Below are 22,458 nucleotides of genomic sequence, written 5' to 3' on the forward strand. Positions count from 1 at the left end.
CTGACTCCTATGGATTGTGGATGCATTGGTTACCTCAGGAGGTTATTGCACTGGGTCTGTGTGTTGTGTGTTTGTCACGACAACCGGAACAGGTGTGTATGTGTGTGGCAGGTGTGGGCCTTTGGTGTAGATAGGAAGATAGGATTCTCGCGCGATGTGACAGTAGTAGTGTGTTGGAGGTGACATGTGCTGGTGCATGTGTGTATCTCTGTGGAGTGTTCCCGTAGCTCGAGCGCCCTCTTTGTTGAATGTGTCGGACCTCCTAGCTTGCACTGCAGCTCGGATATAGGTTGCCTCCTGTGCCTCTCACGGGATGTGTTACGCTGTTCTGTGTGCCAGGGCACCGATGAGATTGTGTGCTTGAATCCCCTGGCGAGTCTGTGGAATGTGGTAGGTGCAGTGTGCCTGTGCTACGTGTGTTTTGGGAGGTATGTGTGGAAAAGCGCGTGGCCCGCATGTGTCGGTCTGCGGCTCCGCGGCTCCGCGGCTCCCGTGTCGTGCTGTGCTGGGTGAGGTACCAGACGCTGCTTGCGGGGACTTAGTGAGTGTTGGAGGTCTGTGTCGCTCATGTGGGAGTCTATCGTCCTAGCAGTGTCTGGTCATGAGCTCTTTGTCCTCTGAAAGCAGGTCGAGGTGGAGTGTTCCTGGTGAGCGTGTCATGGGAAAGTGGCCTCATGTGTTAGGAAGAGCGTTGTGAAAGGGAGACAAGAGAGACTTTCTGTCTGCTTGTCCATTTTCCAAAGGAAGCAGCCAGGGCTGGGTTTGCAAAAGGCAGAAGCAGGCTAGCGAAGCTAGGATGTGCATGAGCAGGACTGGTGGCCGAGAATGTGAGCTGCCTCTAATATGGGCCCGTGGTTGGACGGCTGCCTAGGGTAGGAAGTGCTACTTTGTAGCGGTCACGTGAGCAGTTTGCCTTCCCTCACGTGGCTCTAGGACACCGGGGCTCTGTCAGCAGGGTGGGCCCGAGTGTGGGTGTGTGCTTGACCGGGGAGATCTGTGTAGGTGCCCATAGGCCTGAGGCGGCTGGACCTGCGGATCCTACAGTGGCAGCTACAGGAGTGGGACTGCTGTCCGTGGCTCAGGGTCCGTCAGGGTTCCTGCGTGGTCTGCACTGGATGGAGATAGTCGTTGGTGGAGTGGTGCCGAAGATCTGGTACGTGGTGGTGGTGGTGTTGGCTGGCTCTCAGTGCCGTTAGGACGCCACTAGCTTTTGGAAGCTGGGGTTATGTGTGCGTAGGGATGTGGTGTGCCTCTGTGTGCTGAAGGGCTCCAGCTGGCCTGTGGGCTTCCCAGTGCAGCTGTATTGCCGGCAGTGTTTAGGGCAGTCGGTGGGCTTGTGGCTGCTGAGACTGTGGGTTAGAACAGGGTGAGCTGTGCCTCGCTGTGCCTGGAGTGTGTGCACTTGGGTGGATGGCTGCCTCTGTGGGCTAGTGCTCTTTGGTCAAGGAAAAAGCATGTGTATGTAGTCGTTTGAGTCATGGTGGAACTAAGTGTGAAGAAGTAGCTTTGCGACTTTGGATTTGTGTCGATTCAACTGCTGGTGGGGAGAAAGGTATGTATTTGGTTTTAATGTGAAAAGGCAGCCAGAGGAAAAGACGGGGCGGATCTCTTTGCTTGTAACAGGCAATGTTTGTGGGCCTGCCACACGAGTGTAGGGGCTCAAGTGCTCAGGCCGTGTCTCTGTTGCCCTCCCAGTGGGATGAGCAAGCTGTAGTGAAAGTGGAGGCGCTGGCACTGAGTCTGGGACTTTCGCATAAGATGGCCATGTTGCAGACGATGGGTTCGGTGGCTGGGGCCCAGCCGGCACTGGCTCGTGTGTGCATGGAAGGTGTGCTTGTCCTTGCCTGATTTTTCTCTTGTAGTCACGTGCACAGGGCAGTGTCCTACACTGCCAGGAAGGGGAGATGCTGTGACGGGCAAGGGTGGGGCTCTTGGTGTCAGAGTGGATGTGAGGTAAGTAGGTATGCTGTGAAACATGAACTTCCCTTGTAGCGTACTGCTGCAAAGTTGGGACCATCGGGGAGTGGCTGTATCGTGTGCTAGAAACCCGCTTGGGGTAGGGGAAGGGAGAGGATCTGTGTATGTGAAGAGTTTATTGCTTGAAATTGTTTTGTTTTGTTTTGTTTTGGAAAGGCATAGCGGCCGAGAAATGCTCCATCCGATGGGTGCCTCCTTTGATGGCCTCGAGTGGCAGGATCGGGCCCCCAGCGGGACTGCAGGGCTGCATTGCTTGCTCTAGCCGGGTGGCAAGGAGCAAAGCGTTGGGTCATCTGCTACCAGGTGAGGAGCGTGAGTAGGAAGCTGGACTGGCAGCCAAGACCTGAGGCTCACTAGGTGCCGAGGTCCGGGATACACATGTACCATGTGTTAGCCGAAGTGACCGTGCTGCAATTTGCAGCAAGCATGTATGTGTAGTTGTTTGTAGTTTCTAGGGACATTGGAAGGAAGTAAGAAAAGCAAAGTGTGGCCATGTAGGTCAGGTACATGCGTATGGTATTTGTGCCCCTGCATAGCTGTGTCATTTTCCCTGTTTGGTCAGAGCGCAGTGTATGGCATCATCCTAGACTGCGACGCTCAGAAGGAGGATGAGATGGTCCAAAGCGGGAAACGGAGAGAGCAGCACTGTTTCGATGCAGTCACTCTGAGCATGCTGTGTGGATGGAAGGTGATGTGTATGGTGTTGCATTTCAGTCTTCCAAATGTGTGGTCAGCAAGGCCTTGCAGTGACAGTTCTGGCTTCTGTGAGATGTCCGTCTGCGGGGCAGTGTGTGGACACACTCGCTGGCAGGCAGGCAGGTAGGTAGGTGTGGCTGCGGCTGCTGCGGGCTGCGGAAAGGGCTTGAGTGCCACATGTGCCTGGGTGAGGCTTGAGTGGAGGTGGCTCTCAGGAGTTGTGGGGGGTTGAAAGAGCAGACAAATGCTCCCTGTGGAGCATGTGTCGGGAGGGCTTTGCTTCCATCTGTGAGACTATGAATGGTTTTCCTCATGTAGTTTTTTCATTGTAGCCTCTCCAGAAAGAAACATAGCCTTGCTCTGCACGAAGGCTTGCTCAAGTACTTCTGGCTACGTGGAGGTTACGTCGAGAACAAACAGAAAAGCGTAAGTCTGTGTTGTTTCCTTGTGGCTGACTGGAATAGTCATGTGGTTAGTTGCCTTCCAAACAAGTGTGCTGTGCAGGTAGGACTGGGCCGGAGGCCACGTGCTAGATGTGCCGTGCCCATGTGGCATTGCGAGAGGCCTTCCTCAGTAAGTGTCATCATTGCTAGCTTTTCCAGGAAACAGAAAGCTGTGACGGTGTGCTTTAACAGGTAAGATGGAGGACAGACTGTTTGCTTGGTGGGCTAGAAGGTAAAGCAACTGTGTTCAACGTGAAAAGTTTTGGAAGGGAGAGCTCTGAGGAAATGGCTTCGTGTCTGCCGCCGTGGTTAAGGAACGAGTCAGCAGAGTGGGCCACCAAAGCACTCGGATGTGGTTGTTGGGAGTGAGTAGGCAGCACTTGCCACTGGGTGCCTCTGTGCCTCTATAGGGCACAGAGCTTGGGGCATGGGGCTAGAGCAGAGGCCAGCTGCGCCAGGCTTTCTGGCCTGTGGCACTGGGCCTGGTGTTTTTCAGCAGGCACACACAATAGACTGTCAGGGAGACTGTGTGTGTAACCGACACATAGCTTTAATCAAGAAAGGCACTGTTGCTTGTTCTCTTAGTATTTATTGTATGCGTTCTGTGTGGGATAGAGAGAAGGGTCACATCTTCTGCACGGGTTTTATTCCCAGGATGTCAAAGCCCTTGGCCATGATGGAAGCCACCGCTTCGCAGAGGAGCATCCGCCACATGTTGACCTTCAGCACTTTCCCTGAAACGACAGAAAGGCAGCACTTGACGCAGGGAGAAGACAAGAGCAGGTAAGCCAAGGCTTTGACTTGTTTCACTGACACAAGCATTATGTCTCTGTCTGTGTGGCTGATTGCTACTTGCTAAGCTAGAAGAGTGCTTGTCGCAGGAGCCATCAGCCACACAGACACACACGTCACATCACTTGGCCTCATGAATGCTGTCTTTGTGTCCTAGGGGAGAAGACCCAACAAGTCGCGGGAGCCGTGGAAGACAAAGGTAAGGATGGAACAGCAGCGCATGAAAAGAAGGACAACCGACATTGATATGCTTATGGCCGTTCTGCAAGGAATAAATCGGCAAACAAGCATCCAAACGGTTGGAATTTTTTTTTAGAAAAAAAAACTTAGGAAAAATTTTTTTTCCTTAAAAAATTCTCCCCCAATAAAGGATCCCCCCCCTCATCCCCACCCTCTCCTCCCCTATATAACAATTAATAAAGTATGCATAACCTACCGCTGACAAACCCCCACCATCTACACACTCCCTCCAATAAACATATGTTCTCCACAATCAATTTCTTCCAAGCACGCCCCCCCAACCCCACCCTATCAACCCCAATATTCTGCACAATATGTTTCAATAAAGCATACCCTACCTCAGACCCACCCTATCACCCCAATATGACTATTAATAAAATCTGTACAAATGACAACGCTCTGTATAAATAAATTTATTGTTACACCACTACATTATCTACATAATTACTATAAATTTATTATTAATAAATTTATTCCAACCATGCTAACAATCATAACACTATATACCAACCAATCGAAACTAAAAAGAAATATCCCTTCAGCACAACAAAATTGCTCGTGCTAATTAACACAACCATTTCCTCACCAAATACACGACACCAACAAACACTTTATTCACACAACGACCTTATGTCCATAACGTGGACATCCACACACATCCCATCAACCAAATAAAAGATATACACTATGCATAAAATACATTATTGGCACAATATTCATCTACCACCACAATTGCCACCCCACCTCACATGCAACAAACAATTCCAAAAACATTTATTGTACATATTTTCCTTATACACACGCTCACATACTATTACAATCAGCATAAAGCAAAACAAATCATGAACTATATACATAGTCCCGATTTACACATATTTTCTCCACACAATCACGATGACACAACCAAACATACACAACAATTGCATCAAATTTTTCTTGTACACATCCAAAATACATTCTCCAGAAACGCGGTCTTTGCTCCTCCTTTCCATGCGACATTGCACAAGCACAATACACCTAGAAGAAAAACATATTCCAATTATGTACACGTCATATTTTCACTCACTAACATGCACAAAACCACCACTGCCCATCCACCATCTTCTACAACACAAACTACAACACACCACCCACACAACATACTCACTATGCATCCTTTCGGACAGCCACGGTAAACTGCACCTACACCCACGACCACACCACTAGACCACACATGCCAAAAACTACGTACAATTCCACACAACTTCGCTCACCACAAAACCACAATACACACAGCCATAAACCCACAAGCACCAACAACACACCTTACAAATACATCTCAATACCACACACTGCAAAAGCGTACTATACCCGTCTCTACACACTGCCAACATTCACCCCTAACATGGTGCCACATAAAACCAAACACGGACAACACTAACCAGACAACAACAACACAACCCAACACATTACACCATCATACACCTTGCTCACACACGCACCCCTCCATCACAACCTACCTGCACACCTATTCATACTCCACTCCTTCTACAACAACAAACCCATCACGACATGCCACCATCTGTTTTCCCACGACAATCATCTATCACACTTTCCTACCAAACAACAATCTCACGAGCACGCACACACATACCAGAGTCCACCTCCACTGAGTTCGGAGCTCGGAAACGCTGCGTACAGTCGGCGATAAAGAAAGACACAAACACTTTTTGCGTTTTTTCTGCCTGCTTACTTGCTTCTCGCTTCCTTCCTTGCAGCTTTCAGCATCCTGCTACAGAAGAAGCTATGCTTGTTATTTTCCTAGACACAACACAAACTTCTCCACAAACGTCTCATTTTTCTCTTTTACTTTACCACTAACACAGCATACACATATTTTCAAATATTTTTTACTTCATGCTCACCCACACACGCTTAACGATAACTCTGTAACTAACTATAATCAGTTTCTTTAAAGCAAGCCGTTATTCGTTCTTCAGAAGCAGCCATGAGGAGACATCCTAAACTCCAAGCCCAACGCACAGATGCTTACCTCCTATTCAGTGCAACATTCCTACTGCATTATATTTTCACAACTTATCACTAAATCGGAGAAGTACACCCAAACGCACACAAACATAAACATATAACACAAAAACTTTCACACATTAAATCCGCTACGACTGCAGGCTCTACACCCTCATAACGAATCAAACAATAATCAAAACTATATCTCTGTAACGTTAATACAACCATCCCATTGTTCCTCTAGTAAAAACATTATGAAACGGGCTAAGGCAGCTACATTTGCTATGCTCTAAAGAGTTGCAAGGACACGTTAACCTTTAACATCACAGCAACTATCTTTTTCCCATAGCACTTTCACCTCATACACCCATCACTTCCGTTAGTTTGTAAACTTCTCATTAAGCGGTTTCCCAGAACACATGCTATATGTCTGCACCCCATTTCACGACACTGGGTAGGCACGCGATAAGGTGTACAGCAATGGCATGCGTTTCATTGCAATCCTGTGCACAGTTAAAGGCCCACTCACCAACACATCAATAACAGCAACTCTTACACTCACAGTAGTTGCCAAAGCCATCTCACAGGGCCAAACAATGCCACAATAAACTACGGAATTCTTCGTGGGATACTTGACTCTCCGTACAAACAGGGCATGAGACTGCGTCACGGTACTCAGAGAGAAATCGCCGGGCCCTGCCAAACAGCTAGAAGCTCCCTAGACCCTGCAAAGCACGGAACTGTTCTCTTCACAACGTTCTCTCATCCATACCTGCTGCACGCACCCCAGCACACACACATAAACATCTCTACCGAGACACTCCCGAACCACAGCCACAAAACCTGCATCCACCTCAACCCACCAACCCACAAACACACCACACCTACTCAGATTCCCTTGCACAACACACATGCACACCTTCGACACTCCATCCCCATACCGGACTACAACACACTTGAACATCCTGGAACGCGACTTCCCTACTCACCGCACAGCCCATACGGCACCTCCACTTCCATCCTTACCCATCCAACACATCACTGCTACCACACCGCACCAACCTAGCACCAGACCTTACAAAACCAAACCGAAACACGTATTTCAGCCAAACGCACAACCGCTACACACACAACTCTCACACACATAGCACTACACCTGTCCTCACCACTGCCTGCCGCACGCACACCTGATTCATGACACCACCTCAACCACATCTCCCGGGACTCCTCTGACCACACACCCGCACGACCCAACATGAACACTACTCTCCCACACCATCTCCTGCATACCTACGCATGCCCTCACACATTCCTTCACCTCCCCTTCTACAGCCTCGCTTCTTCACCACACACACACAGACACAACTACTCCACCTACAACAGCACCCCCGATACAATTCCCACCAAAACCTCAACCCTCGAGAGCCACTGCTCTCTCCCCAACAACACCGCTTCTCACCTGGACATCACAGACCGCCCAACTGCTGACGCAACGGACACTATCTTTCCCCCTGAGACCCTCAACATGCCACTTCCACGTACCATATCCTCATCCATCCCGACCATGCACCCACACCACCGCGCACCTCCACTACCCCAACGGCCACCACATGCCCTTCCACAACTCTTCCACTCACCGATGCCTCTCGAAAGCGCCACAAACCCATTCGACACGCGCACATGCGCTCTTCGCCTCGGCCCTGGCTCAGCGAAACACCTACTCAACTACCAAACGCAGCTTCACCCCACACTCACACCACCCCTCACTCCGAACAGGAACGCTATCAATCACCCATCCTAAACACTATCGAACTCAGCCGCCGGTGACACAAAGCCACTTCACATACCAAACCGCCTTCCATACACACCGTGCTCCAATCCCATCAAAGAACACACACCAACGAAAGACATGTTCCCTCCCTCACAAGATCTCCTCCGCAGGGCCTTTTCACATCACACCAACCCGATCAGCATGAGAAAGCTGACTCTACCTCCATACACCTCCTCCTTCTCTCCAAAATCCCACCTTGCCACCCACCGCGGACCTGTCCACCACCCTACTGCGCCTCCACACAACCTCGTCCACACTCACCCCACGGCCATCCCTCACACAAGCCACACATATCCTACTCCCTCAAGCTGCACTCACACACCCGCAAACTGTGACTCACCACACACCCACTTCTACCATTACCGAACTCACAGGCACCCTTTCCCATGCACAACACGACTCCACACACCCCAAGCCTCACACTCTCCACTTTTCCACAAGCCACGCTCACATCCCATACACGTACCACCGACACTACACAGCTCCATCCTGACACCGAAACCTACAGTAAGCCTACTCCACATCACACTGTATACTCAAGAACCTCTTCCTGCTTCCGCACACACCCACACGACCTTTCACAGACTCTCCTCCCCATCCCACACCCACAGGACCCCGACCACGAGGCGGCACCGATCCACATACGCATTCCGCAATTCGTACCGACGATCGCCGCAGCACTCCTCCAACTTCACGCTGCTGACACACATCCACCCTCGACGCACGAACATCCGACCCCACGTGCTCGCCCCAACTGCCTCATTCACCACACTCCTCTCCGACGGCACGAGCCTTTTCCTCACAACACCCACACATACACTCTCCTTTCTCTTTTCCTCTTCACGGACCACAGTTCTCACCTCATCTTCCACACACACTCACCACCATCTTCACCTCCACCTCACACCTCCCTGACACAGAAGCCCAAAACTACTTTCCGTACCCTACACAAGACGCGACGCTTCAGTGACAACGGCATGCCACGGATACACGCCACATTCTGTCCTCCTCCTGCCTCTCCACAGCCCTTCCTCCTGCCCACGCCCTCATTCACAACACCCCTTCCAGGCAGACAGACGCAGCGACTACGCCCACCGCATGTCCCGACTCCGCTCTGACACCACGCTATCAACACCGAGTCTTTCCCCAACACCTCCTACGCTTCACTCCACCCTCTTCAGCCACGATCCCCACCAACCTCTTCCTCTCTGCACCCGGAACAGCCACAGTACAAGCAGCACCACCACGAACACACTCTCACATCACGACGACACGTATCACTCCACCTTACACCTCCACCAACGACAAGAGACACAGAAAACGCTGCCACACAACGCACCCGACCTCACCCGACACAAAGCCAGCACGCTGCGCTTCCTTCCGAACCCGCGACATGCCTACAAGGTCCCACACACGAAACCCACGCTTCACCGCTCTCGCACGACCAAACCAACACAACATCGCACATGGGCAGGACTCTGCAGCACAAACATGTCGCAACCTCCACACGACAACGCTCCCCACCTAGCACTGCACACACTTCCACGTGCCCTCGGACAGGCCAACGCGACCTCACCTGCCCAACACCGAGCACACCTCACCGCCCACGATCCAAAGCCTCCCACACTCGACACTGCCCTCGTATCCACCACCACACTCTCACGACTCCGTCTCACGCTCTGGAGGCTTCACCCGGGCTTCTACCTCCTCCCGGGAACAGCACACTCTCCACTGCGAGAATCAACCACGACGATACCAGCCACCTACACACTTCCCATCCCATCCTATCCCACAGCCGCTTCTCTACCTGTCAAACCTGCACGCCCCTTCCGGCCACACACCACGCACCCACTACACTTCTCCACGATCTCGTGCCGGGCTCAACCCCTCCTCCGAAACACATGCTACACTACCACCTCCACGACGACACCCGTGAGCGAGAGTCACTACGAAGGCTCAACCACCGGCTCCGCCACCTACACTTCCGTATTCCCTTCACGTCCTTCCCACCTACCCTGCTCCACATCCCAGCACTGTACGATCAAGGCCTGTACAACCGATCACCCGGGGGCCCCGCCCTTGCATTCCTGCAGAACCAAAACCGACCCAGAAGAAGCTCCTGCCTTGACTTCAGCTCCAGGGGGACCATTGCCAAAGTGACCCAATACATGCACCGTATCTCGCTCTTCTCGACCTACACTTGCCTCACCACCCACACTCCATCTGACAACAGCAGCAGCAACCACACCATCGCCCTTGCCAGATTTCACGCACACTCCCAAAAGCACACGTAGCCTTCCCATTCCATCGCTATCGCACACAACACTCTCATGCCAACGCTCAGGCTCTCGACAACGACATCTTCCTCCCTGCACACCACCTCACACCCCACAGCTCTGCCCTGTCTCCCACACCAGCACGACCTCCATACGCTCACAGCAAGCCGACTCGACATCATCGCTCCCCGGCTCATCCGACACTCACTTACGACATCCCCGCCTTGCCCTTCAGCTCCACTCTAGCCACAAACCCCTACGTACCCACACCCATCCTTAGCCAGACCCAAGACACTCCAACCCAGTCACAGCTCTTCGCAAGGCCACACCTGACCCCATGCCACACCGGAAACCTCCTCAGAGTCCACTGGTGGCATAAGAAGATCCCAACGCGCACCCTCCTCCTCCACCGCTCTGGCGGGCCACAAGCAGGGACCCGCACTGCACGTACAGCAGCCGGGACAACAGCCAGCACACGTCACGGATCCTGTTCCTTCCACATGAACCACGAAGCCACAAAACAGCCCCCAATACACCATCCCTTCCAAACCACCCACAACTTTCCGCTTCGGTGCTGTCCTTCCTCCCCGATACACATCCCGCACGGATTCACAGCCGAGCCATCTTTCTCCCGTAAGGTCCGCACACCATCCTCCCCCCCACACAGCACCCATCCTATCACACCACCGACCACTCTCACGGGGCAGCAGTTCATGCTGCTACCAACACGATCCCGCTCACACGTACCGCATCTCTAACACACAACACCGGGCATCACGGCCCAAGACTCACTCGACATGCTTTCCACAGCCCACAGAAAAAACACTCACCCAGCAATACCAGGTCACCGGCATCCACCCCAGGCATGACCCTTGCCGTCAGTCCATACGCACCCTCCTTGACGACGACCCCCAAACCCTTCTGCCCACCACAGCCTGTCCATACTATTCAGATACATCCATACCTACAATACTCACGCTACAACCTATGCCCCTATGTCCGCATGTCCCAAGCAACCACACACACACCACGACCCCTTCCCCCTACGCCATCCCATGCCCTTCCTCTCACCTTTGACACACACACGGCTCTCTGCCACGGGTGCGACACCAACGACCCACACGAACCCTGGCAACGACCTCGCCCCCTGCACCCACCGCGTTCCAGACCTACCGCACAAAGCTTTGCTCCCCGATACTGCAACCACCTTCCCTCGTCCATCCACACACAGCTCTCACACACCTCCTCGGCCACGCGCGTGCACTCACCCCACACACGCACCTCTTCCACTCAACACGCAACACCATTACCCGACCATCAGGCACCGTCCTCACACTACGCCTACTTCTTCCATCACCACCACGGCCACATCCACGAGGCACTTTCCACATGACCACCACACGGACCCGCAGGGTCACCGCTTCTTCAACAATCTACTCCTATCCTCCATGACCGGGCAACTCCAATAGCTGCCGTAACCTAGACTCAACTACTAAGAACCGAAAGCCTATCCCACGTGCATCACGGCTCCTCAACACACACCACACTGCATGCTCAGATCGAACCACACACCACAACGTGCCATCCTTCCACATCACCTCCTGTAACACTACTCTGCGTCTACCCAGACCCTCACGGACCATTCTCCAAAACCTACGCAAACTCAACGACACTCCATCACAGACCATCAGGGCACCACTCCACACCACTGGCACACCTTCACGGCATCCTACATCCCCGACATCCACCCAAACCACCACGCCCCACTCACCTCTGCCTGACTCACCCACCTGCACGCCACGACGCACACGGACACACCCATCCCATCTCTGACTCTCCGGACAGGTAACCGCACGGCACTGTATACGCCTACCCCTACATCACACACACTCTTATGCCACACGGTAGCCTCTTCCACCTCCACGCACCTGAACCCTCTCCTTGCAGACCAAGGCAACCCTGGCCGCTCTGTCACATCTCTACTCACGCCACCATTCGCAGCCACAAAGTCCCACGTGCAAAACTCAATGCTACTCTACAAGACAAACACCACATTCCAAAACCACGACTATCACTTGCCATCACACAGCTGCAACAACCCAGCGACGCCGCCGTCCTCACAACACCGACGCCACCCACCGCATACACGCGGGCAAGCTGCATCTACAGACCACCGCCCTCACTACACGACAGCAACCTCCAGCGTGCGGGTCTTTCCTTTGCGGCTGCCGTCACTCCATACGGATCCCACAGTGCTTCTGCACGATCCATCCTTCCTACACGCTCCCGACGACACTCACCTCTCCTTCGAAGCCAGGCGAGCCATCGCGAGACCGAGGACGGTTGTCCAAACGAACCACACGATCAGCATAGCTAAGACCCATCTACCGACCGACACATCCCCTACAGAAACCTTGTACTCACGGAGCAAACGTGTCCAGCAGACACCGCACCATGCAAAACCTACACCTCGGCCACGGTCTAGCAAGATCCTGTCCTATAACCTGCCACCGTGATGCATCCAGAGTCAGGTCTCACGAGGCAAACCCATGGCTTTCACTAGCGCACGAGAAAACAGGATCCAGCACCTGATTCTATACAGCACATGCAGCCCAAACCCCATGACAATACTACCCCACGGGTTGGCACAAGACTCCGGATGCCGGATGACACAGCTATGTGCCACCAAGCACCGTGCCATGACTCACGCATAGAAGAACCAATCACACTCTGCACTGGTCAACACAACAGCACCGGCATGGAACACCACACTAGGGTGTAACGTAAGCCACGCCGCAACCTTCACCAGCTCCTACGAACCCACGCGGAAAACCAGACGATGCCGCACGAGGGCCTCGCATCCACGGCCAGGTACGACACCCGGGTCTACAAGGATCTCGAATGGAAAAACTTCAGCAGCTCCCCGAACGGATCCTAGCTCCCACTGCGCAACATGTACGCTCCACTCCTAGGGGTCAGACAAGCTGGGCAAAATAACTCTGAGCGGTGACTACCGTGTGCGTTACTCCTGCAAGGGGACAGACCATGCAGCACGGAGCAAGGTTTGGCCACAGGCAAGACGACACAGCGCATGGACCACAGCTCTGATGCACCTGGGCTCTCACACCTCCAGGACTGCGTGAGACAAGGACGCTGACCCAACCACACTCAAAGCAACCACCGACCTACACATGCTCGATAGCTGGAAACAGGGCCGGTCGGAGAACCGAGGAGACACCCTAGCCGGGAGGACGTACCCACAGAAGAACGCGGAGCTGGAGTGCAGGCTGCATTCCCATCGGCACACAGTTGTAGACTCACTTAGCACACACGCAGATTGTGTCTGGACACACCTACGCGTGCTGGACGCCAACACCATCTAGTGCTCCGGACAACCAGGCTACATTGGACAAAGACTAGACTACGTCTTGGTCCAGACGAAGCCACGGGTACGCTGTACATGTGCGTCTCAACACGCCCTGGCTACCAAGAAACATCCCACGGTAAAGGCCATATGGCGTCGAAGCCCACTCCAGACAAGACACTGCTCCTCCTAGCACAGGAAGTACATAAAATAGCGCGACTCCACGCACCCACGGGTCCTAGGCGCCAACTCCGGCATACGGAAAACTTCTACTAGAGCACTCTGACAAACACCTCTGTACAGACACAGTTGCTACAGAGAACGGCAAAAACAACCACACAGAACAAGCCAGACCAGACCACATAACGACACCGGACCAGCATGCAACTACCATAGGGGCCAATCACGCCAAACCAGTTCACATCACCCACTGACGAATCCAAACACCAGACCACAGTGTAGGTCGAACCAACGACGGGCATGACACACACCACTGCGCATGACAGAAAGCCAACGCACAAAGATCACGACCGGATGGGACCACCCTGCCCGACCAGCACACCTGAGCACCAAGGAAGGACAAGGCAAATTCATCGGGGGGACCGTTGCGGAGGGCTCCCCTACCACACGGTTACTCCCCCTGGAAAGCCTGAGCCGTAATGGCGGCAGACCAGACTACATAGCCCTACGACACCCGTAGCCCTCACGGGGATTAGACCAGGGAAAAGCCAGGTGGCGCAGATACTTCCTCCGGGTACCAACAAACATCACAGTGGGTGAGGGTCACTTGCCACGCCACAGCATCAAGTCACACAAGCCGTGACTGGGGGATCATTCTGTCAGCAGACACTGCACGACCGCCTACACAGTGCATCCTCTGCGAATGGCAGTCACCTAGAAGGCAACCATTACCCTACACCCTCTCAGTAGAACCCTCGCACAGGAAGGCACACACACCACGACAGACAGGCAACCGACAACACTGGTGTGCCCTACACAGCTGGACCTAGGCTTCACTGCGCACTCACATGTATACGCGCTACATGAAATGTCACACAGCCTAGACTAGTCCGCTGTACATACCGACACACACAAACACCCGGGCACGGGACGGGCCTGGTGGGACTTGCGATGCGTCGCCACGACTAGGCTGCAGCTCTCACTCCGTCACGTGAAGGCCAAGTACACTTCACGAGATAAGGCTACACTCAGAGGCTGGCACTGGGGGCTACTTCGGTGAACTCAAACCACACATCTATCTGCAGAGTGCATCCTCTGGGAGAGGGAGAGGCCTGGCAGGGAAACGGTGGTCTCCTCCCTCTTGGGTTACCACTTCCACGGAAGGGCAGACAATGAGAACACCGGCTGGGGTGGGCTCAACTGTGGAACACACTGGACTACTGCTACACATAGGGGTAAACCACGGTAGGGGGCGGGCCCGGTGGGGGTGAGACTGTGTCGCTCCACCTAGGCGGCAGCGCCCGCTGCTCTGTCTCAAGGCTACGTATGTGCTAGGCGGGACCAGCCAACACTGCAACGTCCATTCGTTCCACTGCAAGACAGGGCTGAAAACAGAACCGACCCAGCCATGGCAACCACCAGCTGATCGGGGCCATGCAGCGTGCCAGACCCTGTGCTTGCTAGCACATACAAGATTCTGGTCTGAGAACACCTCAGTCAACCTTTCTTTGGACATCTTCCCCGATCAAAACACCAGACACAGAACTCGAACCAACAAAAGACAGAGGACAGACCGGGTCATCCCACCATCTCAGCTATATCTGCCCAACGAAATACAGGGCAAAGGGAGACTCTAGGATGGATGACGTCCATCCGTGCATGCTTCAAAGACCTCATCGTGCTTGGAGTGCCAAGATGGACAGCGATTCATCACGGGTGACCTATCAAAACCACTTCAGCGACAACCACGCCCTACATCCGCAACCTTGGCAAGGTGGGACATTCCATAGGCCTTCTCCCTTCATACCCCGCTTGACTCCTACAGAAAACGATATGCACAACAATAGTCCTACCCACTTTCCTATGACCCTTGCACCTTTTTACCCTAACTAAATCAAAAAACAAACAAAAAAACAAAAGCCCAGATCAGGCTGGACTGCAACACCCATTGCCTCACACCACTGGAAACAACACCGCCCCCACCAAGGCAACCCCCACCAGCGGATCGGGCCGATGCACTGTTACCAGACCCTATACTTACAAATATCTACTTCTCCCTAAGGACAGCACTCACCCCACCTATCACAGGCTTCTCACGAGCCACACTACCTCACCGAACACACGACACTTGACCGTCCGCCGATGACCCACCCTGTTTTGCTTTCCCACCAGAGGACACACATGACCCATCCTCAAACTCCCAACGACACACGCACCGCCGCATTCCGCTGCTTCCTCGATCCCAGAGCCAGAACGTCGCAAGGCATGCCAGACGTGCCATCACCCGAAACACAAACACGCCCCACACCACCTCGAACATCCACCTACCGACCTCCACATCCATCTCGCCTCCTAGAGCCTCCCCCAAATTCCCTTCACAAGCATTCCCAACCAGCTGCCTACTGCCTCCTGTACTCCTCCTCTAACTCCTGAGGCTCATTTCCATAAGAAAACAAACACTAAAAAAACAAAAAAAAAAACCCCACACACCCAGTCTCCACACCGACTCCCGCTCACTGTACAAACCAGCGACTCTCGCGACCCTCACGATACACCATCTCTTCACCCTCAGCAAGCACGCCACGTCCCATAGGCTCCCGCTCAATCCTCACCTTCACTTCCTCCTAACACACTCGTGCTACCACAACGACCTCTTTCATCACCAAAGCTAAACCCAAACCCCACGACTCCACAGACACAATGTTTCATCCACGGCCACAGCCATGAAAGATCACTGCGCTTCTTCAACCACACAGACCTACCGACACACGGCCACGAACCCCACCCGCTAGCGACAACCGCCAGGCCCTCGCCAGGCAGCAGCCCACGCAGACGGCAGCCCTCTTCCAGTCCGAAGCCACCCATTCCAAACGGCTGCTGCTTGCGCCTGGCCCTACGCTACACGTCGGACACATCAGGACACGTGACAACACACAGTATGGGGATTCACGCAAACAACACGTCCACCTTTCAGGACCACACACCTCAGTACACACGTGCTACATCTATACACACAATCACCACCCTCAGCCCGCTAGGAAGAACCCATCTCCTGCGCTCCGGCAACATTCACACTAGAAAACACAGGCAAACAACTCGGGTATCTACCATTGGATAGATATTCACAAACAATGGTGCCATACACAATGATACGACCACGAAAACAACACAAGCTCTCTCATCCACAAAAAACAAACAAACAAAAAAAAACCAAAGCCACACAACCCAACCCAAAATAAACACATGAGGCAAATGCAAGCACACATCACAGAAGTGAAATAGCACAGCCACAGAAAATGGATCACCCTCTGCCTAACCACGTTGGACTTGTCACAACACTTGAGTCACAGACCTTGACCAACACTCGCCCACGTCCCATAGTACACCACAGCAGCTACAGCTCACAATGCTACCATATTCACCGCACGGAAATCAAGACTATGGCCCGGCCTGGTTGCCTACTAGCTGGAATCCCGCCCTTGCATGTGCCAGGATCCCCTATGGGCGCCACTTCGTGTCCCATCTGTTCTATGTCTCAGGCAGCTCCCCGCACGTACCCAGGGAAGGGCATGGAAGATGAGCCAAACTCTTGGGGCCCTGCACCCGTGTGGAACACGGGGAACAAGCTTTCGCCTCCTAGCTTCCAATGCGCTCAGCTCCAGCCGCTGAGATCACTTCGGCAAGCATCTTCCTCAAGATTTCTCCTCCTCTCTCTCCGTCTCCCTTTCCAATACAGAATCCATCCCGACAGCTAATACACATCATCATCATCATCCGCATATCCGGAATCGTAGCAGAGGCACAAGATCCAACACCGGGTCCTCACCCATTCTTACACAACTACAATACACACCAGCAATCCAACAGGCACTGGGGCGGCCACGTTCACCCACCGCCTGTGACGCCGGCACGCACCTCCGGTCTCGCGCCTTCACCTCGCACGCCCCACAATGTTGCCACCACGGTAGCAGTGACCCAGTGGATAAAACACGTCTCACACGGCCTCCAACTCTGCCTTTCCATCCCATTCACGGACCTTAACACCCACACACAACGATCCCCTCACGACCCACAGGGCCGACGGGACCGTGACCCACCCTCACCTTGGTGACCCTATTGCCATTTCTACACCGACGCATGACGCGACCACACCTTTCCTTCGGACTCACCCCCGGTTTCCATCTACACTGCTATGTAGACAGGCTGTCGTTCTCCACGTGGGCACAACACCTCACTGACCCAGACCCTGGACAACGCACGCTTCCGCGACACTGACAATGACCCGATCCCCTCAAAAGCAGACCCGACTCAACGCTTCCACACGTCACACCCAGTGCTACGACATGCCCAATGATTTCGTACCATCCAATTCCACCATCCACACAGACAAATTCACAGCAACAACTTCACCCACGAAAAACCTTGCCGTGTCACAGTCGCCACACTACATCAACGACATAAGACCAACTTTCTCACGTCCCATACCCTAACGGGACAGCTTCAGCACTAGCAGGAGACCGCTCAGTGCCATCCACATGATGACCATCACAACTCGCACGAATGACGCACCACACCGCGGCTCCCTAAGCGATGCCAAGGACCGCTGCAGAACAGAAAACAACGCGTCACCCACACACAGACCCAGGAACGCTTTCCTCTTTCCGTGACCTAGCTCACACGGACTCCTACGAGACAGATTCTAGATCCCTGACCTTCTACGACATTTCCAACAATGGCCCTGCTGCAACAGCAAGCCCCCCCCATCCTCACATCACTTCACCGTGCTCCATCGTTCCCGGTGTACCGCCTCCGAGAGACACTCACCGGTCTGCCTGTCTTTCTCCACACAGTAGCAGCTGTCGTAGAACTCGGTGAACGTCGTAGCCAGCTCATAGATGTAATCACACAGGGTGTGCAGAAACAGGTCGTCCAGAATCTTCTGCACCACCTCAGGGAACCGTAAGATGCACCGGCCCAGTTTCCACTCCTTCTCGTGCTCCAACACGATCTTCGTCTCCCGCGCAGCCTTCCGCAGCGTCTCCTCGTCCACGTTAGCCAGACGGGCGATGGACCTGCAATACCACCCGTGCCCCGTCACTCCCGGGTCCGGGGACGCTGCACCGAAGCATCGCCCGGCACGTCCCCGTGACCGTTCCATTCCGACACAACGGTTAAAGGCCACTTGTTACACGGGACTTGCATCACGCAAAACTTACGGTGCAGTTTCACACGAACTCCACCACAACTGCAATCAGGATAGGCCCGACGCACACACCGCCGTAGCACATGCGCTCTTCATCACTGTCCTCTCAAGTGCTCCTGTTTTTTATTTTTTTTTTAACATCACATAATCTTTACCCTGAAAGTCAAACTGCTACTTCACACGGCCCCGCCTCCCATCAGGAAACCTCATGTCATGTTCAACTGCACCCCTTCCACTCCTGTTACGGCTCCAGCAACTAGACGTTTGCTACCAAACTAGCAAGCCTCCACTTCACCGCCAGCTCTGGGCTCTCGCTCACCGCTGCTGCTGACAACTGGGAAGTTACCCAGCACACAGGTGTTCGCTCTGCAAAACTGTCTTCCCTCATTTTCCTCTCCACAAAACACATGCACTGCTTCCACCAAGAGTGTTTCGGCATGGATCGTGGCCAGAAACAGTGCGAAGGGCTCCATGCATTCCAATTCACATTTCACCGGGGATTCTACACCAACACCTATATTCACACGTGCCGCCACACAGTCAGACAGGTCCGGAAACATACCACACTAGAACCACTGCATGTCACGATGATGTCCACGACACGCGTCTCAGCCCACTCACCTGATCCTGGTGAAGGCATACAGCAAGTAGGCAGCCGTGTTACCGCGGTCGTCCAGCATTTTGTCGAAGGAGAAGATGTAGTCGTTCAACCGGTTATGAGACAGGTCGGCGTACTTGATACAGCCGTACGCCACCGACATCTGAGCGGCTCTCAGTTCCTCCGCGCTTAACACCTGCGGGGACGACAGACGACACGTCCGTGCCCTCCGACTCACGACACCTCTAGCCCGGCTGTCTTCCAGTCACATGACCGGAAACGGCAGCACCGAGCCGTGCTCTCCTATCCACAGGCCTCCACGTGGACGCTGAAACAACTCATCGGCACTGCACAGGAAATGGGATTCCCACGACACGCTCGACACACTCCATCCGTGTCCATCCGTGTCCTATCCCAGCGTACTGTGCAGGCTCCCCCATCAAGTCCGTAGACACAAAACCCCTAACAATCCATTGCTTTTTCTCACCTTGTTCTCATAAGCACCGAGGTGACAGAAAACAAACGAAGCATAAGACATGACCATCACGTCACTACAGACCACGGCATGAACTCTCACACAAGCAACCGTGGGTACCCTCACCAACAGTATGGTCATATCCGATGACTGGTGACATGCACACACATGCCACACAGCTCTGCATTTCGGTTACGAAAGCACATTCACGCTTCACCAACAACACCTACACCACACTTCTCATACCTATGCCCGTGAAAAGAAGCAATGACCACTAACACATACACTGCAGGACCAGCCCTGTGGCATTCACACGCGAAGCCTCTGCCTGGACGACTGGCATCTCACAAGAGTTCCGGTCTGAGTGCCAACAACTCCGTGTCCCAAACAGCTCCCCGCTCATGGCCTGCGACACGGGTAGAGATCAGACAAAAGGCTTGAAAGCCTGAACACCACTGGGCCACGGACAGGAGACTGCTCCTGCCACCGTGACGGCCACCCGGGCGGGGGCGGCGCACCGGCAGACAGAGGACCTTTGTCTCTCCTCAGCTTTACACATTTCACCTAACCGTACGTACATTTCCAGGAACCGATCGACAGGCTGAGAAATCATGAGCAATGATCTCATGCAGGATTGCCTGCTAATCACTGCCATAAAACACTGCCAGCACCACCACCCAGGACAAAGGGCTCGCCACCCTGCACAGCCATCCTGTGCCAAGAGCCGTCCTTTCAGCCTCAGTCCGCCGTCACCCTCGCTAGTACCCTTCTGGCACAGGCCTATAGTTTCTGAAGAACACGCACGGCCCCGGTTTGGGCCTTTTGCCACTAGCCTGTATCTCTTCAAACGTGCTCATGCCTGACGATGGCCCGTCCTCTCACCGACATGCTACGCCATTCCCAATAATGATTCCTCAAAGACTTCCCGCACATACGGAAACACTGCACTCTATGCACAGCATCACGCCAGACAACCTTCCGGGACACCTCAGCAAGATGGCCGCCACACGACCACCTCTGCCAGAAATCTCCACACACGACACTGCACCCTATCCACACAGGAAGCCACCTTCACCACAGCTAGAGCCCTGAGGCTGATTTTACTGTCACACGAACACACACACACACGACACAAAAGGCCAGTAAGGACACCTCCCCTTCCTACCCTGTCCACAGCTCTCGGCAACATAGATCGACTACAAGGCTAGACCATACACATTTTACACGGCGACCCACCTCCGCCTAGGCATAGGCACAAGGCTCCGGATGCACCTCAGCTAGGTATCTCATGGAATCCTTCCAACATGCTCCCCACCCCCAGGAGACGGCAGAGCAACACTCGGTTCAGCCACTGCCAGGCAGAGCCAGAAAATGAGCTTTTCCAACGATGCAGGTAACGTCCAAACGAGGCCTACTGTGCTAAGATCCACCATCTCGATCGCCATCAAAGATCCTCCTCCCCGGGACACTGCTCACGCATCCTCCACCTGGGCCCAGGTACCGGCCACCTACGGCCAACGCAAACGTCTCTGACGGAAACGCACAAGCGCATCCCAGCCAAGTGTCGCCCGCAACGGGGGGACTGCTTTGCCAAACTCCAACTGAACCACTAGAAACACAGACATCCAATTGACAGTCTCTGAGAACTCGCTGCCAGACTGGTAAAGCCTCACACCTGGCAACACATGGCAGGACGCGGCAGGCCTGCTGTCATGCTATGGTCTGTAGATGTAGACTCTGCACCTGCTCGAGCACCAAGTAGCGGCTGAAAGCGGCAGTTCTAAGCACTTTTCTTGGACCACATCACCTGTGGCTAAGCGCAGTCCCCTACAGCTACTCAGAGCACCGTGAGCGCAGGCCCAACCCGTGTCCTACAGCGATCCTGCAGCCTGCTACCTGGCATGACTACGATCTATCCCTACGGCACGATGACGACAGATCTTCTCGCTCCATCTCTCGCCAATCCCATGCACCGCAACACCAGTCACCGCATAGCGGAAACCAAAGGTTGCTGGAGACAGACACTGGGGAAACCCGGAGAAGGATCCGAGCGCGTGTCCTTTGGCCCGACGCCGAGCCAACGTGACCGCAGTCCCCGCACTGCGCCACTCCGCAACACCAGCACGACTCTGCCATGCCTCACCACGACACACGGAGGACTGGAGCCCACCTGCCCACGGTCTGATCCCGTACACGGCCAGCACCACGAACACATCTCTCCTGGGACTGAAATGAGCTCTCCGACTCCTCATCCACACGCTTACCCATCCACACGCCACTTTAAGACTTCACGGCAGCATCCAGTGGCAAGTAAAGCCCCACCGACGCATCACACCACCACGCACAGTGCCTAAGCACTCCGATCCAGTCCGACGC

At 53.9% G+C, this 22,458-nt stretch overlaps 1 protein-coding gene across 1 annotated transcript in view; it reads right to left on the reverse strand.

Annotated features, from left to right (window-relative positions):
• Positions 1–3,689: 3,689 nt before the first annotated feature.
• The window catches only part of RARS1 (arginyl-tRNA synthetase 1), a 38,843-nt gene continuing 20,074 nt past the window's right edge, over positions 3,690–22,458 (reverse strand). The window contains exons 13-15 of the mRNA XM_040983955.1: positions 19,631–19,803; positions 18,631–18,878; positions 3,690–3,850 (exon numbers count right to left, since the gene is read on the reverse strand). Coding sequence (XP_040839889.1) covers positions 3,741–3,850; positions 18,631–18,878; positions 19,631–19,803 — 531 coding nt within the window. The 3' untranslated portion in view covers positions 3,690–3,740. The remainder of the gene's footprint in view (positions 3,851–18,630; positions 18,879–19,630; positions 19,804–22,458) is intronic.

Source organism: Ochotona curzoniae, unplaced genomic scaffold (assembly GCF_017591425.1).
Source record: "Ochotona curzoniae isolate NIBS_2020 unplaced genomic scaffold, NIBS_Ocur_1.0 contig_1, whole genome shotgun sequence".
In the NCBI taxonomy this organism is placed as follows: Eukaryota; Metazoa; Chordata; class Mammalia; order Lagomorpha; family Ochotonidae; genus Ochotona; species Ochotona curzoniae.